The sequence below is a fragment of the Castor canadensis genome, chromosome 3, assembly GCF_047511655.1.
Source record: "Castor canadensis chromosome 3, mCasCan1.hap1v2, whole genome shotgun sequence".
Taxonomy (NCBI): Eukaryota; Metazoa; Chordata; class Mammalia; order Rodentia; family Castoridae; genus Castor; species Castor canadensis.
In genome coordinates this window covers 35,547,448-35,572,329 of record NC_133388.1, presented here as the reverse complement: position 1 = coordinate 35,572,329, position 24,882 = coordinate 35,547,448, and the positions used below count along the sequence as shown (strand labels likewise).

The 24,882-nt window shown below is 36.6% G+C and overlaps 1 protein-coding gene across 8 annotated transcripts in view; it reads left to right on the top strand.

Annotated features, from left to right (window-relative positions):
• The first annotated feature begins 350 nt into the window (after positions 1-350).
• Pcnx1 (pecanex 1) overlaps positions 351-24,882 on the top strand; it is a 175,034-nt gene continuing 150,502 nt past the window's right edge. For all 8 annotated transcript variants that reach the window (XM_074067666.1, XM_074067661.1, XM_074067660.1 and 5 more), the window contains exon 1: positions 351-505. In XM_074067666.1, the coding sequence (XP_073923767.1) occupies positions 353-505 (153 nt within the window). In that variant the 5' untranslated portion in view covers positions 351-352. The remainder of the gene's footprint in view (positions 506-24,882) is intronic.

The following is a 24,882-nucleotide window of genomic DNA, read 5'->3' as shown; positions in this document are numbered from 1 at the left end:
GGTCGCCGTGGCGGCGGCGGGGGCGCTGGCGGGCGCAGGCCGGGCTCCGGCCCCGGGTGTTAGGAGACAAGATGGCGGCGGCGTTCCCGAGGCCGGTCTCCTCCTCCTCCTCCTCTTCGCCCTCCTCCGCCCCGCCGCTCATCGCCTCCTCCTCCTCCTCCTCCTCCTCGGTCTCCTCCTCCCGGCTCGCTGCCTCCTCCTCCTTCTGCAGCCACACTAGCGAGCGCCGCGGCGCCGGCCTGCTCTCCCGGAGCTCGGGAGGAGGCTAGACGGGGATAGCGGCGGCTCCGGCGACGAGGCCGAGCTGGGGCCGGGGCGGGGACGGCGGCGGCGGCGGCGGCGCCGGGTGGGGATGGGGTCGCAGACGCTGCAGATCCTCCGGCAGGGGGTGTGGGCCGCACTCAGCGGGGGCTGGTATTACGACCCGCACCAGGCCACCTTCGTGAACGCGCTGCACCTCTACCTGTGGCTCTTTCTGCTCGGCCTGCCCTTCACTCTCTACATGGTGAGTGGGGGCGGGGAGCGGGTGCCTCCCTCCCTCTCTTTACCACCCGTTGCCCGCGCGCCCGGTTCGCCGCCTAGCTCGGCTCGGCGGCGGAGTCGCGCCCCTGCCTGGCGAGCGCCCCGCGGCCCTGCGCCCCCGCGCCCCCCGCGTGGGCGCAAGCTCCCTTTCCCGCCCCCACTCTTTTCTGAGGGCTTCCCCTCGTTCCAGGGGGAGTCGAGGGACCAGTCAACAGCAAAGCAGCCCGCCCCCACCGGCTTCCCGGGAAACCAAGTGGGGTCCCTTCGTCCCAGGGCCTCGCCAACCTTCCTGCCCCGGTGGGCAGACCTCCATCCCATTGGCACTCCCTCCCTGCTGGCGCGGTTTGGGGAGGGGGTCGTCACGGTCGTATTCTGTACGCTGACCGGTTGACGCTCCGCTCCCCGGGTTCGCCTCCGGTTCTATGCGTCCCCTGGGCGCGTTGCACTGCGCTCCGCCCGGGGCGCAGAGGGGCGCGCGCTGCCCGATCGCGATCGCGGGTCGTCCCGGCTCCCGCCTGCTTCTAGCTGGAGGTTGAGACGTCAAGCCTTGGTGTTGCTCCTCCAAGGGTTTTTTGCGGTGGCTTTGGTATTTCCAGGCCAGCCCTGGGGGGAGGGAGCGGAGAGGTTCGGGGGGTCTGGCTGGCATTTCACAGATTTGTTTGGGTTGGGTCAAGGCCTTAGACTGATAGGAAAAAGGAAAGTACTGCCTGTTGCTGCTTAGTTCACTGCGACTAGCGTCTCTGAGTGATGTATGTTTTTAAGGGATATTTTCATGAAAGGGGTGAACGCTTTTTTTTTTTTTTAAATAAGTGCTGTGGGTTAGGGTGCTGCGTTTGAGAAACTAACGTAGAGAGAGATGATAATTAAAGCTTTTGTTAGACTTTTTAAAGTAACCGGAAAGGGAGAAAGGATAGTAACTTTGTTAGAGAATTCCTTTGACTGTATCTCTGGCTAGTTTTGTGGTTCTTTGTGGAGCTAGCATAAGGGTGCTTGCTGGGTTAGAAAATCCCCAAATCCTAGTATGAGACGTGCCAAAGGTCTCAATGACGCGCAGTTTCACTAATTGGCAGGAACGTGCCGCTTGGGGGAAGATTCTCAAAATTTCACATTCTCAAGCAGATTCTAATTTTTCATTGAAATTGTTTTGAAGGTACTTACTGCTTGAGCTTAAAAAAGCTATTTTTAAAAAATGCTGATGGTTTTATTTTATTAGAGGACTTGTTCAGTCTTGTCACATTCTGAACATTTATCATGAAGTGTTATAATTTCAATTAATTCTTGCCTAGGGTGTTCTATTTGTATCACTATACCTTCCAGGAATATGACATCATTAATGAACAGGTTAATTACCTTGGGTGTAAGAATTCTCAGGCTGTCACAGAGCTTTCAGAACAGATTTCTCTTGTACCCAGAAGAGTTGTAGATTTGAAATGATTCTTGAGATGTTAGGATTAGTTGTGGTGTGCCAATGTAAGATTTCTATGTTAGTACCTGCAGTTAACTGTGTGATCATGGTGTATGCTGCTTTATGTAATTAACAAACACTACTAAGGGAATATTAGTGTAAGTGAAAACCAATACAGTGCATTTATCTGCTTCATTTTGGGAGTTTATACAAATTCTCAAATATTTGAGTATCTGCTATGTACTAGACACTTTGCTGGGTTCTTGGAAAATAAAATTGCTTCTCAGACTTGTTTCAACTAATGGCAACTGTACTCTTTTCAGGTCTTTTAAAAGCTCCCTTTGATTCTTTTCTTTCTCTCTTTTCACATTTAGTCCATCAGCTAATCTAGCGGGTTCTGTCTTTAAAACCTAACTAAAATCCAGCTAATCATCACTACCATCAGCATATTTTTTTGGTTCAAGCCACAGTTCTTTTCCTTCTCAATTTTTGCAGTGTTCCAACTGTTCTTTATTCACTGCTTCTGTTCTTTATTCTCCATATAGAAGTCTGAGTGGTTCTTTAGATCATGTCACTCTTCTGCTCTTAGACCCTGCCTTCCCATGTACCTCAGTCCCTACCCCCAACCAGGCACACAAGTATATTTCTGCCCCCAGGTTGTTACGCTTGCCCTTCCTTTTTTGTCTGGATGCTCTTCCCCTTTTGTGTGGATGCCCTTCCAGTTAACTGTGTGGCCTGCCCCACATACTTTGGGTTTCTGGTATATGTGAAGCTTTCCCTGATATGCTGTGTAAGATAGCAACTTCCGGAGAGCTCTTATCACATTCCATGCCCCTCCTATCCTCTTCTTAAAATAGTACTCACCACTAATATATGTAGTTATTTTGTTTAATGTTTTTCTTATCCCAATAGAATATACACTCTAATGGGGCAGGGGCTTCATTTTATTCACTACTGTAGTCTCAGAATGTAGATCGGGTCCAAGCACGTAATAAATAATTAGATGTTAAATGCATCATTAGAAATGAACAAGACATAGCTTCTGCCATCAAGGAACTTAAAGTTTAGACTGGGAATAATAAATAGTTGCAAACATTAGAATGATAATGAAAAGGTGAATGACACTAGTTTATAGTTAAAGCATGGATCCTACTATGTGTGTATGGGGATGTGTGTCAACAAAGAGATTTTGTAAACATTTTAGGAAGTATGCTAGTACTGTAGTATTAAGGTAGTTTGAAGTATATGTCTAAAATAAAGCAAATCTAACATTCTGCATTAAAACAAAATCTCAGACAGCGATGTGTTCTTCCAGTAATAGTTGCAAATGATAATGATTTTATTGAGTATATTGTGTAGGTTCTTATCCCAAAGCCCCTTGTCTTCATGATACTTAGCCGTTAATGACTTGTTTTGTGACCTTAGGCAGATAGGTGAGCTAGAATTTATTACACAGGGCTTTTTGAAGCCAAAACCACTGTACTGGCTACCTAGCCTATATATAATATATGATACATGGTTTATATATATATATATATATATATATATATATATATATATATATATATATATCTCCTGTCAGGTGCTTTTGTGGATACTTTCAAAGGTGAAATTTATAGTTTCTGTAATTCTAGAACTTCTAAGTAGTGAAAATGAAGAAAAATTTATTTCCCTCTTTACTCTGATTATCTTTTATGGTTCCCTTAAGTTCTCATACCCTTTTATCTTGTTATAGTTATTTATGTACCTGATAGGACACATGGTGTGAGCTTTTTGGGGTGGGTAGTATTTTTGCTTAGGGGAAAGCAGACTGGAATTGGTGTTAACCTTGATTTTTGAATCTTGACCTCTGTTGATTGATTGTCTTTTAGGCAAGACACTCTACCTTCTGAACCTTAATTTACTAATAAGTATTTTGCAAGAAAATATTTATCATGTAGTGAAATTTTTTCCCTCAGAATGGCCTTCATTTAGTAAATGTCATCTGAAAGAATGGCTAATTAGAATGTTTCCTCTGTAATGCTGTATGCCTGGAGGAAATTAGATAGTTCTGAATTTATTGAGTCAAAGCATCATCGTAACATATTGCTCAACACATTGTTTCCTTCTATGAAGAGCTGTATCTCTAGATAATGAAATAGAACACTAAATTCTATTTACATAAGGGGGGGAGGTGTTGAGGGTATAGCTCAATGGTAGAGTGCTTGCCTAGCATGCAAAAAGACCCTGAGTTATCCTCAGGACCAACTAACAAACTAACCACCAAAAACAAAAAAAACTTGTTTACTTGTAAATTCTAGTTGACATCAGAATCACTTGACAGTGTTAGAAATGTACTCATGCAAACCCATTCTGATCCAGAAGATTTGGAGCATGTCTGATTAATTTGTGTATTATAAACTCTCTAGGTGAATGTAAAGAACTTGATTGGTATGTCCCTAATTCCCATCTCTGCTTAATTACCAACTGGTACTCAACATGTCCTTTTGGCTGTCTCACAGGTGTCTCAGAGGTAGCATGTCTGAAACCATTTTAAATTTCCCATTAAATTTCCACTCCCACCAGCCCTCTCCCACCTTTTCCTTTACTCTGTCATTTTAATTGATACCACCTTCTTGTTTCTACTTGCTTGTACCATCCCCTCTCCCTAACTAATGAGTATCTCTTAACATTTCTGCTGTCAGAATAGCTCAGACCTTCTTTAGACTTCCTATCCTAGGCTATTTTTCCCCCTCCGGTACTACTGCCTTAGCCTCTTTACTAGTCTTTTTTTCTTCCTGATATTTCACAACTTCCCCCCCCCCCCCCCGCTTTTTTTTAGGTGCTGGGAGTTGAACTCAGGACTTCCTGCTTGCTAGGCAGACACTTTTCCACACTCCCCCTTTTTAAAGGCCCTTTGTGATTTTCTTTAACACATAGAATAACATGCAGCATCCCTACTAAGGCCTTAGTGGAGCTGATTCTGGCTTTTTTTTTTTTTTTAATTACAATTTGTGCAGTGTTCTACCATGCTGGAGTCACATGGCTTCTTTTTTGTTACTTCTACCTACTGGCATTGTCCCTCCTGCAGGCCCTTTGCACATGCTGTGTCTTCTGAGAGGATACTCTTGTCTCTTGTTCTTTTCAGGGCTGGCAGTCACTTGTTTTTTAGGATTGTGCTTAACTGTCATCTCACAGAGGCCTAACCCCAAACCATAAATGGGTTCCCTTTCATTTTCATCATTTCTTCCTGTAGCTTTCTTCCATAGCACTTTACAAACATATGTTTATATCTTTGTGTACTTGTTTGCTGTCTCTAACATCTCTCCCACCCTAATGCTTTGTAAGTTCCATGAGGACAGGTGCCAAGTTTGATATATTGAGTAGCATATATCCAGTGTCAGCTCTGAATAAATACTGGTTTTTTTTTTTTGTGGTACTGGGGCTTGAACTCGGGGCCTTCACCTTGTGCCACTCCACCAGCCCTTTTTGTGATGGGTATTTTCGAGATAGGGTCTCCAGAATTATTTGCTTGGCCTGGCTTCAAACTGAGATCTTCCTGATTTCTGCCTCCTGAGTAGCTAGGGTTAAAGGTGTGAACCACCGGGGGCGCTCGGCTATGAATTTTTTATTATATATGTGAGCCTTCTTTAGACTTACCAGCATAACTGATACCAAATAGTTGGGGGTGGAGGGAGTATTGTAGTCAGCTGTATTATATGGCAGAGTCACATCTGGGAGTTAGTTTCAATGTGAGTGTGCAAGATAAAAATCAAGTACAGAATTACTGAAAAATCAAATGCAGGATGATTCCTGAAACCCCTTACATTACTTAAAGTGCAGAATATAAGGCTCTTTGTGTTAACAACTTTGTGTAGCTGTGCATATGCACATGGTATGTACAGTATATGTTACTATGTAGTTTGTAAAGATTGTATTCACAAACGGAATCATTCATAGGAAATTTATGAAGGCTTTAACTTTTTCTGGTCGTCTCCATTATTTTCTGTAGCTGATCTTTATCATGGTGATTTCCCTGAAGTCTTGAGGTCATTTTCTTTGCCAGAGAATTAAAAATATTTTAAAGACGAATATAAATAAGATTTAGTTAAGGTTCCTAAAATAGAAAATTTCATATTTAAAAATTTCATTTCTTAAAGTACTTTAATTAAAATAAAAAGTTTGGGCTGGTGGAGTGGCTCAAGCACCTGCCTAGCAAGTGTGAAGCCCTGAGTTCAAACTCCAGTACCATAAAAAAAAAAAAATAGGAAGGTTACCATTATAACTTAGCAATTAAACATTTACTGTTTAGTGTTGAGTGTTTTCAGTGTTCTTTAGGAAAAGCTTAGTCAATAGTGGAATGGCCTGTGTCAAACTATACTCTGGGGCTCTTCTTACCAATGTTTTACTATTTAGCATTAAAATGACTATAATAATTTTCTTAATTGGCTATGCAACTTATGGCTCTGACTTTTCTGTTATGGTAAACAAGGTCCAAAAATGTTCTATAAATGAAGTCCCTAAAAAAGCAGTTAGATCATTAACTTGTAGGAAAGCTTATGAATTACAAAAAACAGCAACTGATTCCTAAAATGTCCTATGTTTTGTTAAAGATGGAATGCTTTCTACCATTTGAGAAATTACTGTAAGTCATAAAATCATTTGGCAGTTGAAAAATTAGAGTTTCTGTTTCTTTTCCAGCTTTTGATTATATGCTAACCTGATACTTTGTATTTTGTAGCTTACTCAACTGAAAATTAAAATTCCTAGTATTTTATTAATGTGAATCTTCAGAAATATAGAAAAGTTGAAAAGTTATACACTCTACCTGGATTCTGTAGTCTTCTTCTTTTTTTTTTTTTTTTTTCTGTTACATGTCTTCATTATGCATCTCTCTATCTATCTACTTGTTTGAGGGGGGGTGCATGTAAAGTAAGTTATAGACATCAGTATAGATCACCCCTAAATACTTCAGCAGGCCCATTAGTCCTTTAGTTCTAAAGGCACAAATCTTAAGTGAATCATTGTGTGAGTTTTGATAAATACTTACACCTGTGCAGGGCAATTCACTATGTTGTAGAATATCAGCATCACTCTAGGTAGTTTCCTCTTCCCAGTTAATCTTCTTAGTCTGTTCTCTCTCTTTTGTTTTGTTTTGTTTTGTTTTTGGAGGCAGGGTCTTGCCATGTAGCCCAAGCTGGCCTCAATTCTTTCCTCCAGGCTCCTGAGTGCTGGGAGTACAGGCAGGCCCAACTCATCCCTTTTTTTTTTTCATTGTCTGTTACTTTCCCCTCTTCTAGATTATACATATGGAATCAAGTAGCATATGCTATGCTTTGTGTAAGCCTTTTCCACCCAGCCTTAGCCTCTTTCCAGTTTGGCTACTATGTATAAAGGTGTCCCTATAACATAATGGTAGCTTTTTGTTGTTTTTGTTTTTGGTGCTGGGGATTGAATCTAGGGCCTCGCACATGCTAGGCAAAAGTGCTCTATCACTCATTTTTACAAAACCTCAGCCCCATAGAAGGTTTCATTAGAACTCAGAGGTATTGGAAAAACTTTATTGAATATCAGAATCTTTCTCTTCTCAGATAAGATCATGTTTTAATTTATAATGAATGATAATTGCATACTTCATCCTCATTTTGATTTTAATAATTAGTCTTTAATACCATAAGTTTTGTCTATTTATATTTTTTATTTAGTATTAGATTTTTAGATTTAAATTGATTTGGTTTAGATTTTTTTCTCAATTTTCAGTAGAATCTTTTTGCTCACCTGTTCTGATGTTTTTGGGCTAAATAAAAAATTGCAGAGCCTATAAGAGGATGGCCATCACTTTAGTCTGAACATTTTAGTACCAAATGTTATTTGGACATGTAAATTCTTACACTGTAATGCTTACAAAAATGGGCTCAAAGAATTTGTATTTTAAAAGCCTCTTGTTTTCACTTGTCTGTATATTGATAATGTTAAAGTGATTTTTAAATATCTGTGTGGCAGCCCTTAGTATATGGATGTGTAACAGTGTATCAGGTTATTTTCTTATTACTGGTTATATTGGTTGTTTCCAGTTTTTAGCTGTTTAGAAAACAGTAGGGTGAATATTCTTAGGGTTAAATCTTTGTTTTAGTCTTTTGTATACATTCCTAGAAATAGATAAAGAAGCATGCTTCTTTTTGATGGAGGAGGGGATAAAAGTTGAGGTCCATCTTTTATGATTGTATGATCCCGACATATAACATGTTGTAGCATATTTTCTGTTGGAAATGAGGAGTTGCAGAGGATATTCAAGTGTTGAGAGGATCTGTAAATGTGGAGTGTATTCCTTACTTTGATGAGTGGATGGGGGAATTGACTGTTGAGAGTGGTAGGATGACTGAACTACCTTGAGTTTACTGTTGAGATTAGGGACCTCCAGTTTAGAACATTGAAGAGGAATGTTCAGGAGAGAGATCTGGGTAACACTTCTTGGAAGTTATCAGCATATGGATAATATCTTCTAGGGAGAATTTGAAATCCATTAAAAAGAAAATAGCCTTGGACCAAACTCCAAGGCTCAGTACTTAAAAATTAGCAAAGGAGACAATAATGGTAGGAAAATGAAGAGGGGAACAAAGCCAATAAGAGTATTATGAAATAAAGAGAATGGTCAGAAATGCCAAATTGCCCTCCAGAAGGTGGTGCTGCTTTAAATTTCCATCAGCTATATTGAGATAGGCTAAGTTATTGTTGTCAGTTTCTTATTCAGTGGGATGTTAGAGAAAACCATTTCAATAACATTTTGTCTTTGATAATAGGCAGACTTTTTCTTAAAATACCTTTTCACTCAAACTTTTCTTAGTTCAAATTAAAGATGTTTACTCCACTAATATGTGTCACCCAGCAACTTTGATCCGATTTTTGCTATTCTTTGTATGCAGGTAAATCTGAGGAGATTTCTTACTTCTTTCTGTTATTTTATCTGAGTTAAATCATGCTTTTCTTTGTCTTTGAGCATGGCTGGGGAAGGTGAGAACTAATCAGTGGGTGTGTCAGGACACTTAGGACACTGGAGTAGTAACACTAGAAGAATGGCATAGACTAACAGTGTGGGAAGGGAAAGAGGGTAATAGATCATTCTGTAGGTTGTACCTAGACCTCTTTAGCATGTACATGAACTTAACCAAACCACAGTGACATAGTAGCCACTGATTCTGAGTCCTGTGGTTCCTCTGCCTATATTTCAAAAAGCTGATTTGATGCATTTTTTGGTAGAATTACAAAACAGAGTTCTTCCTTTATCATTGGACCTGAACATCTGCATCTTTCAACTTGCACCACTGATGTTAGTCTCTTTTGTTTGTGTTATGATAAGAAAGAAAAGAAAACCTAGGGAAAAGTAAGCCATTTCCCCTTGAGGATTTAAGGAAAAAAAAAAAAGTCCCATTCTGAAGATCTTTGTGTAAACCAAGTAGAACCTGGGAGCTTACTGAGAATAGTCAGGAAGATTAGTCACCAATTTGAGAAGCTTGAATCACATAGCCGCCTGTTTTCCTTTTTCTACCCCTCCTCACTCCTTGTTTGAGTGTCGTCTAGACATAAACCAAACAGGTCCAACCACCTGTTATCCTCTTTAGAGCTTTACATTTTGACATAATTTTAGATTTATAGACTAAGTTATAAGAATAATTCAAGAGTTTCCACATACCTTTTACCCAGCTTCCTCTCATATTAAAATGTTATATAACAGTGGCATATTTACCAAAGCTAAGACATTAACATTGGCATGATCCTATTAATGGACTACACATTTTTATGTGGATTTCTTGAGATTTCCTTTCCTGCTTCAGGATCCAGTCCAGGATATCTGCTGCATCATCATCCTTAATGTTTTCTTACTGTTTTCCTTTAACATGTCTGGATTCTATTAAGGGTCCTACAATTTATAACAATTTTTCAAATGTCTCCTAGAGGGTTTTTTTGTTTGTTTGTTTATTTTGTCTAGGACTGATACATTTTATATGGATAGAAGAGGAGAATATTCTGAACATTTTGAGTTGTGCACTGACTATTAGCCTGTACTGGGCTATTTTAAAATTAAGATATTTTACATGTGAAGAGTTACATAAAATGAAAATTCTAAAATGAAAAAGACTACACCTTATTCATGAGAATGGGCATCTGTCTCCTCTTGTTTAAAGCAGTATTTCCTAATTTATAAATTAATGGTGATGAGACAAGTATATAGCTATATTACAAGGTGGGATGTGACTAATCCCTTACGTGTCATAAAGTGTTGAGGAATTGAGAGGAAGGTTATTTGCTAGAATGCTTCATGCAGAGAGTAGTCCGTACATTTAAGAAGTTTGCTGTGTGCCAGGTACTGTGATAGGCCTCATGTTGGGATTGTTATGAGGCTTGTTATTTGGCCAGAATGTTTCCTTGATCTTCCTACCAGGCAAATGGGTATTTATTCTGGGGAAAAGATTGTTTATTAAAAGAATGTGTATTCTTGTGTTTAGTATCTTGTTCTATCAAATATTTTATTGTAATAAACATATTAAATGTTTCTCAGTGAGTTATTTTTTTAGTTTCTGAGAATACCATTTATGTCTATAAGAGTACCGTTCCTGGTAAATACCTGAAATAGTTAAAGCATGTAAAAAGAAATAGTTAAGTAAACCCAAAATACAGTAGTTATCATTTGCACACAGCAGTGTTTCATTTATGTCACAAATACACGTTAAACATCATTCCCCTCCAGTCCCACCAAAAACAAAAAAGAAAATTAAACATCATTTCCACGAATATCATCAATCTTCATGGAAAAACCAAAACGAATTTGGTAGGGTAGTAAACAGGGTTTTGTTTTATTTTATCCTTAATGATAGAAAAGTAATTATGGCTAATCTAAAAAAATTATACTGTATTACCAACAAGAGTTTAAAATGTTTTAATTACTCCCATAGGCCATACTCTGTTATGTTAAAAAATAAGCTTAATCTTATTTTCCCATTATCTTGATGATTTTCAGATGAACATCGAAGTTGAAAAATAGTAAGTACATGATCACTCATATCTCCATGTACATTCCACAGTTAGGAACTTTTTTTTTTTAATATACTAGCTTTAACTATATGTGTAGAAATCTGTAGTTTATAATCTCTCTACACAGATGCATAAGACTCAATTAAAGTGTGTTTCAGACATGATACTTCAGCCTGAAATGCTTTAGGGTTCATCTCCTACGTAGTGATAATACCCTTATCACATCGAAGGTAGTTGATAGTAATTCCCTAATCTGTCACATTTAGTTGATATTCAGATTTCCCCAGTGGTCTTAAAAATGTCATTTCTGGCCAGTTTTTCCAATCTGGGGTCCAGTTAGGATATAATCACTTTTCCCCATCAGTTGACTTTTTAAAATTAGGCCAATTATAATCTCTGTTATAGGTTTGTTTAATTGTGGTGTTTTTCCCTCTATTTTCTGTAGCTCCTGTAAACTTAAACCATATTTTACTGTCCAAAATTACAGTTTTGTGGGTTTTTTTTTTTTTTTTTTTTTTTTTTGCAGTACTGGGGCTTGAACTCACGGCCTTCACCAGCCCAATTTTTTGTTATAGGGTTTTTCGAGATAGGGTTTTGTGAACTGTTTGCCCAGGCTGGCTTCGAATCTTGATCCTCCTGATCTCTGTCTCCTGAGTAGTTAGGATTATAGGGGTGAGCCACCAGCACCTGGCATAAAGTTATACTTTGTAGAATTTAAAAATTTAGCCTAATGAGTGTTAAAAACTTCACATAATTACTGTTCTAGTGCAGATTTCTCTTTTGTTATTTTGCCTTTTATTTGGTGATCTTACATAATTACTGACATATTTATAACATTGTTTTGTTCACATTATGCAGTGTCATTTACTCGAGCTTTCATTGTGTAATCTATTTTTTTCCTTATTAAAGAAATAGTTCAAGTCTGTAATCCTAGCTACTTGGGAGGCTGAGATTGGGAGGATTGAGGTTTGAGGCCATCCTGGTGAAGTAATATGCAAGAACCTACCTCCAAAATAACCAGAGCAAACTGTACTGGAAGTGTGGCTCAAGTGGTAGAGTGCCTGCTTTGCAAGCTGGAAGTCCTGGTTCAAACCCCAGTCCCACCAAAAAAAAGACATGGCCACTGGTAAAGTCAAAATGATTATAAAATCAAGTATACCACCTAGCTCTTCATATTACTGCAGGCATTGGCATGTGACCTAAAGCAAATTATACTTTTTTTTTTTTTTTGGCTATTAATAGGATAGGGATGAGGAGAATTAGAATTCTTTATGGTACAATTGCAAACTATATCCTCCCTCCCCCAACCATTTCATTGTGGGACATTGGTCATTTCTCTTCTCCCATAGCAAAAAATTTATATCAAAGAACAGGTTAAAGTGAGGTTTATGCAAGGATGATCCTGAATCTGTTTTTTTTTTTTAAAGGAAGTTATTCACCTGCCTTAGAAGATTAAATTTTTTTTTAATACCTTATAGTTTGTGTCATGATACTCTACTGAGAGAATTGCTGGTTTGTGGCACATGATAGTCTTTTACATAGGTGATTCATAGCACAGAACTATGATTTTCTTCCTTTAAAACAAAACAAAACAAAAGCCAACTATAACTGGGAATTAGCTTGTATGAGGTCTTGTCTGCTCCACCCAGTCATCAATATCTGGGGAAGATTCTGGGAATATGTACTCAGAAAACTCCTCTTAAATGTACAACAAAACATCCCATAGGAAATTCTGATAGATACTCTCGAATTCATAGTCACTACCTTGAGAGACCTTAATCTGTTAATTTGTGAATGTCTTAAAATACTTTCTTGTTTCCTGCTTATGTTGCTGGTTTAATTCATCTCCTTTTCCCAGTAGTGAGTAAATTGCTGAGTAACTTTGATTCTGATGATAGTGTACACCTTCATGGTACTGATAATAATTACATGTAGATAGTGCTTTTTTACTCAGAAGAGAATATTCCTTGAACATTTCACCTTTTACTTAAAAATCTTTTATTAGCTTTCTGTCATGAAACTTCTTGCTGTAGAAACTTCGAGGCAGTAATCAAGTATAGATGGTCTATAGCAGAAGTTCTCTATTTTCTTCTCTCTTCTCCTATGCTACACCAGTTCTCACTCCCCAGAGATAGTGATTATTAGCCCTTGCTATTGAATGCAGACAAACATGCATATATGTACACATGTATTGGAATATCCAGTGGGATTATACAGAACTGCTGGTTCTACTGAAGTACATACGGCTCTTCTGATTTTTTGAACCATGTGTACAGTGATCTATTGTGTGAATATAGTATACTTTATTAGTTCCCAATTGGGGGGGCATTTACATTATGTGTTGTTGTTATAAGGTTTTTGAGTATATAAATTTAAAATATTTAGTAGTCATATTTGCCAGCTTTCATCATACTATAAAGGCCTTTCCTAGAAAATGAAAAAAATTCATCTCACTTTTTTAAAAAAGTAAATTTCATCATTTACTTTTTAAATTTGGCAATAAACTTGCATGATAAATAATAAAAAGAGAACTGTAAGATGTGGTTAAAGGTTGCCCTTCTGTATCTGTCCACATTGTCCCATTTTCCCCTCTTACACTACCTCCTGTGTGAAACCACTGAGAATCAGTAATAGTTCTTATGAATCTCACCACTCATACAGATGAAAATTCAAGTATATTTGTTTCTTTCCCTCACCACATTATTATATATAATGGCTTTTACCCCCCACTTAATGTATCTTCATTCTATTGGTACTTTTATAAAGGGTGTTAGTTATTTTAATAGTTGCATAATATTCCATGGTCTAGATGTTTTATTTAATTGGTTTCCTGCAGGTGGACATTTAATTTTTTTTTTGCAGCTTTTACCAGCAGGAAACATGCTGCAGTAAATAATTTGTAGAAAAGTCATCTTACTTGTGTTCAGGTACATTATCAAGACAAGTTTCTAGAAATGGGATTGCTTAGTCAAAGGGCAAATACTTTTGTTATTTTGGAAGATACTGCTAAATTGCCCTCTAGAGGGTTCATATCACCTTGCTTTCCATGTCTGCAAGCAGTGTATGACAGTGCCTGTTTTCTAGTGTCTCACATCATTTTGCTGGTTTCATGAATAAGAAATAGTACCTTAGACTAGTTTTAATTTGCATTTCTCCTATGGTGAGGGGTCGAGCAGTTTTTCAAAAGCTTAAGGATTATTTTTATTTCATCTTCCTGTGAATACTTCATATGCTTTATCCATTTTCCTACTTGGTGTTTTTTACTGATAATTAGAGACTTTCATATATTAAGGAGATTAGTCCCTTGTGATATCATCACAAACATCTGATATTTTTATAATTTAAGTCACTTGGATTTTTTTTCCTGTAGGCAACATGTCAGGGCTAGTTAAAAAAAGGACTTTGGAAGACAGTTGTTACAGCCAACCTAATTTGTTTAAAAATCTCATTTTTTTCTCAAAGGCTTAAATGCCATCTTTTTCATAATTAAATTTCTACTGAAATATTTTGGACTTTGTGTTCCATCAGTATATCTATTCTTACATGAATCCTGTATTTTTCAGTGACTAGTTTTATATAAATGTATATTTTTTTTCATAGTAATACTCTTACCGTGTTATTCTTTCTTTTCACTACTTTCTGGCTATTCTTGCATGCTTACTCTTCCATTTTGTTTGGTTTCTTAGGGTATTATTGAATTTTTAAAATTGAGATGGCATTAAGTTTGGGATTACTTTGGGGGAGGCGAGTTTGGCATCTGTATGATATTGAGTTAAGGTGATCTCTTCTTTCAAGTTTTTAACATTCTTCAGAATATTAAATTTTTTTTGGATAAGCCCTGCTGTACATTTTCTCTTAGGATTAGCCTTAGATTTTAGTTTCTGGTATTAGTATAAATGGAATCATTTCTTCTATTCTGTTTCTAATTGGTTATTGCTTGTATGTAAGAATACTTGTAATATTTTAAAATAAACCTTTTATTTTAGACTTGTTTTAGATTTGAAGGTAAGTTGCAAAGATAGTACAGAGAGATTCCATATGCCTGCATGCGGTTTCTCGTATTGTTAACATCTTAGGTGACCATGGATGGACTATTTGTCTCAACCAGTGAGCCAATAATAGTCTTACATAATTATTCACTTAAAGTTCATAGTTTAATCGGATTTCTTTTTTTATTTTCACTTTTTTCTGCTCCAGGATCCCATCTAGAACTATCATATATATATATATCATATATATATCTAGAACTTTTAATATATTAATTGTAAACCAGCCTTATAGAAGTGGCTTGTTCTAATAATTTGTGCTGATTCTAAAAGTTGTCAGATGTATAATTATATTTATAAATAACAATTTTATTACTTTTTGATGGTTATCAAAAAAGATAGTTATACTTTTTTTTCTGTTGTTGAAAAATGGCACTTAAATAATACTGAAAATACAGCCTTGTAGTTCAAGGAAAATACTTGCCTTCCTTACTGTAATGGGAATTCAGGTGTTTCTTTTTTTTTTTTGACGATTTTGTGGTCTAAACTCAGAGCCTACATCTTGATCCCTCCACTGTCCCCTTTTGCTTATGTCAGGTGTTTTCTGGATAGGGTCTGGGGAACTATTTGCCTAGGCTGGCTTCAAACCATGATCCTTCTGATCTCTGCCTCCTGTGTAGCTAGGATTACAAGCGTGAGTTACTGGCACCCAGGCACTCTTACGGCTTAAGCCACTCCACCAGCCAAATAATTCAGGTGTTTTAATGGGAATTCTAGTGTTTTTGTTGGGAATATTCATTCTTTTTACTGTGTTGCAGAATTATTTCTCTTTTTATTTTCCAATTTCTCCTGGCCATTCATCAGACTAGTATTTACTTTCATGTATTCTAAGGCCCCACAGATCTTACTTACCTCATCTTTTTTAGTAGCTCATCTGTAGTATCTCTGAACCATATGTACTCAGATGTCTTTTTGTTTGTATATGTTAATCTTGTTACTACATTGCTTAAACATTAAAAACATCACATTTATTGTGCTTTATGTGCCCATGCACCATCTATTTTCAAGTTTTCTCATTTAGTCTTCATCATAGCTTTGTGAAATGAAGGTACTGTCATTCCCATTTTACAGAGGAGGAAACAGGCTTCTAGGAGTTAAGTCACTGGCTCAGGCTTACACAGATTGCCTCTGCCATTTCTTTTCACTGACTTCAGAAGCAGCAGCACACTTGCTTTCTGTCCTCCTATACAGAGTCATGCAAGATGCTTCTTTCTGATTAATCTGGTTTTAAAAACCTACCTGTGATTAACCTGAGATGAAATATGTGTCCCTGATCATTTTCAGAACATATTCTGAATCTAGAATTCTCAGGGCTGTCATTCCCATCACCGTCTAATTATATCTTTAATTTTGGCTCCCCTTTTTCATTAGCATATTATGTGAATGCAGTGGAAAGCCCATTTATAAAGTGTAGTGTTCTCTCAGGGACTTAGTTACAGTTTTCATATATACTTATGGTTAGATAGTTTGTTTCGTTGATCACTCAGGGCAGGGGTTAGCCTTGTTCTATGGTACACATTATAAGTGGATTTTATTAAACTTTTATGTCCTTTCACTTACTGGTCTAATGTAGGTTCTTTCCCTGCTGTGTTTGTGTTAGGTACTATCTCCTTGCCATTGCTGCTGCCATTGAAACTGTGCTCCTTCATTCCAGCTGTGGAGATGTAGCTTTTGCAGTTTGCTTCTATTCTTTCTATTCCAGTTTATTATGAATTGTAGCCCTTATAAATATGTAAATGGGAGCACCTAGTCTCATGTTGCAAGGGATGGAAACGTTTTTGGTGAGATTTTAATATAACTTTGGATTGGCGGTGCTGTTGGCTTCTACTGGAAAGAGGCTAAGCAAGCATAGTGCTGAACATCCCACGCACCCAGGACAGCACCCCACACCCACGGGCTGAGCACCTGCCCTAGAGTATGCATTCTCAGTAGGTGTGATGTGAGGGGGCTGTGAAAAACTATTTCAAATCAGAGTACTGATGTATATCCAGTAATGGATATAAAGTATACCTGAAGTATTAAAAGCTCAGGTATGGGGGGGATCATGTTAGGGAAAAAATGTTGAATAGGGCTCCTTAAGAAGAGTAGCATTTAAAAATAAGGTTGAGAAACCATGCCTTGGACTAAGACCATCTAGTTAATGGTGGTTAAAAACTTAGGGTCTGGAGTCAGACTGTTTAGATACAATCCTGTTTATATCATTTAACCAGTTGTGGGTGAATGAGTTCATAGAATCAATTTTGTTATCTGTAAAATACAGATAATAATAGTACTTTCTTCAAAGGATTGTTGTGAGCCAATCTGTTTAAAACAACAAATTGGTCATTTTCCTAAGAGAATCAAGCAGAGAAAAGTTCTTGTGTACTGCTGCATTACCATTCCTTAGAAAACTATCTGAGACTCATAGGTGTTCAGTAGATGTACATTGAGTGAATGTGGACTGTGTGTGTTGCCTTAATGGAAAACAGAGAAATGGTGATGGTAAGATATGCAGTACTTTCCATCAATCTTTTTTCTGTTAGGCATCTTTCACATTTACTTTACCTCAAATCTAGTGTGTGATCCATTATCCATTTTTAGTACTTTCTTTTAAAGGTAGAAATGGATCATATAGTGTACAGTACCATTATTCTGTTTCAAGTAAATTGAATGAGTTCAGGGCAGATGTGTTAGAAATGATATATAGGTTCTGGTTATAGTCTTAGGAGAGCTAATGTACTCTTTAATTTATAAGTATTATTGATTTGTATTAGGATTTTAGCTTGCAATTTATTCCACTGAATTTTTAGTGAAACATAAGAGAATATAATCAATTAACTTTTGATGATCTAATTTTTATGTGTATTAATATTTAAGATATTTCTTCTTGATCCTCAATTTTAAATCTTTGTTTGGCATAATATTTTGTTACTGAATTAAATTATTTTGAGTTTAAGCCTTGAATTTTTTTATGGCTCCAAGATTTTATTACAGAGGAAATACAGCTTCTTTTGTTTTTTCTTTCAACTTCAATTATTTTTATTAGCATGCATTAATTGTACAGAATAATGAATTTCATGTTGACATTTTCATACATGTATATAATGTAGTTTGATCATATTTACCTCCCAATTGCCTTTTCTCATTTTCTCCTACTAGTCTCCTTTCTCTTCCCAAATAATCCCCCCTTTTACTTCAAGTCTTTAAAAAAAAAAAATCTAGATTCTGCATCTGAAAGAAAATATTCAGTATTTGTCTTTCTGAATCCGGCTTATTTCCTTAACATGGCAATCTCCATTTCATCTGTTTTCCTACACATGATATAATTTTGTTCTTTATGGCTGAATAACAGTCCACTGTATATATATACACCACATTTTCTTTATCCATTCATCTGTGATAAGTACCTATGCTGATTCCATAGCTTGTGAGCCTTAAATTTGAGCTACTGTTACTTAGTGTTAGCATAGTGTACTGCATTTATGAAAGTATATGCTTTTATTTATGAACAAGAAGAATATTATTTTATATGTATTTGACTATAAGGTAACCTCATTAAATATGTCCTGAATTTTTATTTTTTTGAGGTATGTATATCTGTATAGGTATATATGTACATACATACATATATAAAACCTAGCTGCCATTTTTTAGACTTGTAGTCATGTTGACAGAACTTGTTAATGAATGTTTAATCTCACTGAGTCCTGAAAAATTGTTTCAATAGAATATATCGGAATCAAGTAGGATAAAGAAGTAGATCAAGCTGTTTACATTGGACTTTATGAGAGCTTGTGGTCCTCATATTTACCATTTGGAAATTCAGTGTTATCAGTTTACTTAAGGATTTACTTAGACTGATTACTAAAGGAGTGATTCATACAACAAAATGTCATCACTGATTTATAAAAGGAGGTATTAATCAAGATACTTCTTAGTGTAGGACATCCCACTCTCTTTGCAGAATGGTTAGGCTTACTCAGAAAACCACATATAAATCAAAACATTATTGGTATGTTTTTATGAAATAATTCTTTCAGATCTCATTTTGGGAAGTTTTGGGGAAACAATGTCATTCAGTCTTTGAATGATAACCATCTGAATGATACTGAAGTCTGTACAGAGACTTTCTTTTGGATATGTAAATACTCTACTTTTCCATTTTTATTTGCTGTTCTGACATAGTTTAACAACCAGTTATAATTTCCAGACATGGCTTTTTTTTTTTTTATTACAATTTAGGTTTGCTGGTGCTTGATGGCTTGTAGGTTCCTTGATCTCATCAGAAAATAATTTGGGACATAAGATAGAATAGGTTGGGGTTGGAAAGGATTTTTGTGAATCATCAGTTCAGTTATAGGTGATTTAGATGGTGTGTATGTTGTTTTTAGAAGCTTACCTCTTAGTTATCTTCATTTTGAAAAATTCCCTGATGTGCTATCTTTGACAAACCCTTCTAGACAGGAAGGGGATCCTTTTGGTAATTTTGAAAGTTATTCTTGGCTCCTTTTGTTCTCCGCAGTAATTTAAAAATGATTTTGAAAACTGGGGAAAAGCCCTGCTATTAAAATACATTCCATTTTTATTACTTCCACCCATCTTCCACCCATCTTACTCTTGTTTTATAGAATTTTTTTATCTCTTGTTTGTGTATGAGAGATACTGCTATGCAGTTGTCCCTTGGTATCCTTATGGGATTCCAGGACTGTTCCCAGATCAAACTCTGAGATGTTCAAATCCCTTATATTAAATGGTGTAATATAACCTATGCACACCCTTTCATATACTTTAAATCATCTCTAGGTTACTTAACAATACCTGATACAAGGTGAGTGACATGTAAATAGTTGTTACACTATACTGTTTATGGAATGACAAGAAGTGTGTAAATAGTTGTTACACTATACTGTTTATGGAATGACAAGAAGTGTGTACATGTTTAGTACAGATGCACATTTTCCACATGGATTTCTTCAGTTTGCAATTGGTTAAATCCATAGATGTAGAATCCATGGACGTGGAGAGTTAACTATATATTTGATTATAGGACTAGGTTCCCATGCCAGAGAAGTGTCCCTTGGCAAAGAATCATATTGCTTGGTTTATTGCAAAGCCTCTTGTATTACTTGCTACTTGCTTACTTTTTCCCTCCAGTGTCCTTTTGTGTGTCTGCAACAAGATGACTTGGTTTTAAAAATTTTTAAAAAACATTTAACATAGATAATAAGTATTATTAATGTTATAACTAAATAATTTTCAAGTACTGAATACCATAAATAATTGCTAAAGCTTAAGTTAAAAACCAGTTTATGAAGATAGGAATATGTATTTATGGGATGAATGGAAAATAAATTATCCCAATGAAGCACAAATAACATTTTAACTATGAAGAATTGATTTCCACCAAAATTCATAGATTCAAATAGTCTAAAAGCCTTTCTTTTGATTTTTGTTTCTTTAAATAAAAGTATAGGAGAAATCCTATAATGTATATAAGATATTTTTAGTTCATCAGTATGCTTCTTCACCTTTACTTCTTAGGGTTTTTTGGGTGGGACTGGGATTTGAACTCAGGGCTTCATGCTTGCCAAGCAGGCTCTCTACTGCATGAGTCATACCTCCACTCTTTTTTGCTGGTTCTTTTGGAGACGAACTGTTTGCACAGGCTGGCCTCTAACCATGATCCTCCTGATCTCAACCTCCTGAGTAGCTAGGGTTACAGGTGTGAACCACTGGTGCCTAGCATATCCTCGTTTTTCATGTCTGTGCCCTTGATTTGTCTCTGTGCTTTGAGCTGCCCTCTCTAGGTCACAGTATAGTGACTTGCCCAGAGTAAGACATTCAGTATTTGTTGATGATGAATCAAATGTACTTTATTAGTTTTGTCCCTTTTCAGCTGGATGGTAGATGTAAAATTTGAGTATTATCTCTCCATAAGAAGATCATTCTATTGCACTTAAAAATATAAATACAAATATATGTTATAGAGTGACAAATATAAAATACCAATATAAACATAAAAGTAAATAGTATCTAGTGTTGTTAACAATTCTACTTGTATTAAAGTATTTCTTATGTAGAAGAACTCAAATTTCAGAACTGTGGATAGGCTCAAGTTCTAATAGCTCACTTGTAAGCCTGTTGCCTTTGGGGAAACTGTATTCTGAGTTTGTTGGAGGGTCATAGCTGACCCTCTCAAATTAATTTGACACATTGTATAGTAGGATGTATAGAATATTATATATATATATTTTTTTCTATGGGAAAGTATGCCCAAATCTCAACACTGAGAGAATGTTTTTCCTTTTCCTCTACAGTCTCATCCTCTGAAAGGAAACATCTATCTGGAATGCTTTTCCTCAGTTCCCAAAGGAGACTGTGGCAAGAGGGCAGATCCCTAGAGCCATGGCTGCTAACATCAGGGTCTTTTCTGTGTCCTTTGGGAGCAGCTTGTATGTGAAAACTGGAAGGCTTATTAAGAACATTCATTTTCTTTCAGATCTAACCTCTCCTCTCACTCATTTTCTGTATTGGGGCAGTGTTTATGAAGCCCTTTCCAATATTTCCATTCTCTAGAGATGAAAGATGGTATATCTATGAAACTGAATCTGACACGTTGCATCCATCTATCCATCTTGTGAATATGCCAAAGGGATTTTTGCATCAGGATTAATAAGTAGAGGTCTGTCAGCCCATCCCTCAAACCCTCCACCCCCCCCCCCCCCGCCAAGCTTCAGGTGTACAGTAGAAAAGTTTGCTTTTATCTGTTAGTTACATTTTTTTGCTATCATTTTGTATTTAATTTTTATTCCATTTTCTACAAGAGATTTGCAGAGCAGACAACTTTAAAGTCAAGAAAAGCAGCTGGGCAGTGGTGGCTCATGCCTGTCTGTAATCCTAGCTATTCAGTAGGCAGAGATCAGGAGGATCGTGGTTCAAAGCCAGTCTGGGCAAATAGTTCGCAAGACCTATCTTGACAAAACCCATCACAAAAATCAAAAAAGGCCTGGTGGAGTGACTGAAGGTATAGATCCTGAGTTCAAACCCCAGTATGGCAAACAAAATAAAATAAAACAAAGTCAAAAGAAAAGCTTGAGCTCAGTTTTTCTCTCCAAACAGTGATTCTGTTTTTTGTTTTTTGTTTTTTTTTTTTAAACTTAGAGCCTACACCTTGAACTACTTCACCAGCCCTTTTTTTCTGATGGTTCTCTTTTTGAGATGGGATCTCGCAGACTGTTTGCCTGGACTGGCATTGATCCTTCTCATCTCTGAGTAGCTAGGGCTATAGGTGTGAGCCACTGGTGCCCGGCTGTTAAAGTAACTGTTAAAGTACACATTTTCTTACCTTCTTAGTTGGTAACATTCAAAGATCCCAAAGAGAGAAGCCCGAACTTAAGAATAACCTTGATAAATTTAGTGTTTTGAATTTTGAAACAAAATGATTAATCATCTTTTTCTAGTAGCTACATATTAAACTGTAATGCATCATAAGGCAGTAAGTTCTGCCTCAGAAGAGTGACAGTTTTATTAGTTATATATTCATAGTTAAACATTTTAAGGAAAAAAAACTAATTTGAGAGGGTATAGAGAAATGTGAACTTTTGAGTATTACCTTTGTTTTTTAACTTCTATGATTCTCTTACAATTAACCTGCCTCTTTTTTTTTTATTTTTAAATGGCACTGGAGTTTGAACTGAGGACCTCACGCTTGCTAGGCAGGTGCTTTTACTGCTGAAGCCACTCCACCAGCTCTTTTTGCATTGGTTATATTTGAGATAAGGTCTTGCTTTATGTCCTGGCAGTCCTGGGCTGCAATTCTATTTATGCTTTCTGTCATAGCTGGGATGACAAGTGTGCATCACCATGCCCAGCCCAGCCATTGGTTGAGGTGGGGTCTTGTGAACTTTTTGCTGGGGCTGGCCTTGAACTGGGATCCTTCCAGTCTCTACCTCCCAAGTAGCTAGGATTGCAGGCTTGAGCCATGATGCCAAGCCACTAACCTTTTTTTTTTTTTTTAAAGATGAGACTCAGCTTTCATGTTTCTATTTTTACATTTTCCTTTATAGTCTCTTGCCCTTAGTTGTTTGTTATGAAATTGTTAAATAGTGACATAAGACCATTGATGTTTTAGTTATTTTAAGTGATTCTATGGAACCGGTTTTCCATAAACCAGTGTTTTCTAGTGCAGAATGATAAATTTTCTCACTGATGGGGAAGACACCAAAAGCAGAGGTTGTATCCAGAATTATAGCTTCTTATAATAAAAGGTAGCTATGCTTATACTTTTATCAAAAAACTTTTAGAACTACTTTAAAAAGATTATTGCAGTTATTTTGCTTGGAGAATAAGCAAAATGAGCTGTTTTCAGAATTTAATTGTCAAAGGACATTGTTGAATGTGCTTTAATTTCAGGTGCATACATTATGAAAGAGCCGTTACTGGTCTCGATTGCTTGCATCTTCTTTGCTTCACAGTTGGACAAAACCAATGTTACCAGAGGTTATAGATTTGCACTTGGTATATATGAGGTATTAGGGAGAAGTGCTTGATGATCTTTTTTATTTTATTTTATTTTTTAATTATTGATTGGTTAGAGAAGAAAGGGCTGGGAGTGTGGCTCAAAGTGGTAGAGTGCCTACCTAGCAAGCTTGAGGACTTCAGTTAAACCTGTTTCCACAAAAAAAGAAAGAAAATGAAAATAATTTATCATTTAGAGCAGAGTTCAGCAAGTTATGTTCTATGTAGCTAATAATGGCTTTTATATTTTTTTTAATGCTGAAAAAATTTAAAAATGGTATTTTGTGATAAGAAATTTATACAAAATTTAGATTTCATTGTTCATAAATAAGGTTTTATTGGAGCACATCCTCATTTATTTGCACTGTTTGTGGCTACTCTTACCCCTACAACATCAGAGTTAAGTAATTAGAGGAGATCATCTGCAAATTGTGAAATTTTTTTTACGGGGGGTTTACATGAACAAGTTTGCTGATGGATACAAAGTCACAGCCATATGGGAAGAATAAATGGAGATGTTTGTTCAATTACACAGAGGCTGCTTATAGTTAACAAAATTATATCACATAATCAATGTCTAGAGAAGATTTTGAATGTTTTTATCACAATGATAAATGTTTTAAATGATAGATAAGCTTAAGTATCTTGAGTTAATCGATATATAATATAAAAATGTATGAAAACATCACTCCAAAGTGATCACCATAAAGATGGACAGTTATTATCTGTCAATTAGAAAATGTTTTTAAAAAGTTTGCTCACTCCTGACTGTGGAGTAACTGCTTCTTAAGGTCTTATTTTGAGATCAAGTTACTTATTTATCTCATGTGTCTTAGCTTCTCCATCTGTAAAATAGGGAGAATAATAGAGTTAACTTCATGATGTAGTGTGAGGGTTAAATGAGTTACTATATATAAAGCACTTATTAATGTGGATTGCATGGGATAATCACTAAGTGTTAGATTTAGTTGAAAATCACTTTGTAACAGACCAGAAAAGATACACTGAAATTAGTTCAGTAGATGGAGAACCCACTCAAGTATATTAGGGAAGCAAGCAGCCTTTGACAATAGTATACTTCCACATGTTGTCAGTAGTACAGAAAGTAGGGAAGATTAGGAATCCAGAAACAAAACATAGGCAGTGAGCTTATGTCTTTACGTAGCTGCAGAAGAAATGGACGTTACGGAAAGGGCTGTTTCTACCTTGCAGAGTGCTGTGGCTATTGGGGAGAATCATTTCCTTGACTTTCTGAAATGTAGTATATGATAAGGTTACCTCATGATTGTGACAATTCTATTTTGCCTATTTCTGTGATTCTAGATGGCTTCTTCAAAAGTCCTATCACAAATGTATTTGACATCTTGAATAGCTTGAAGCTATCACTTCTGGACGAAGTATCAC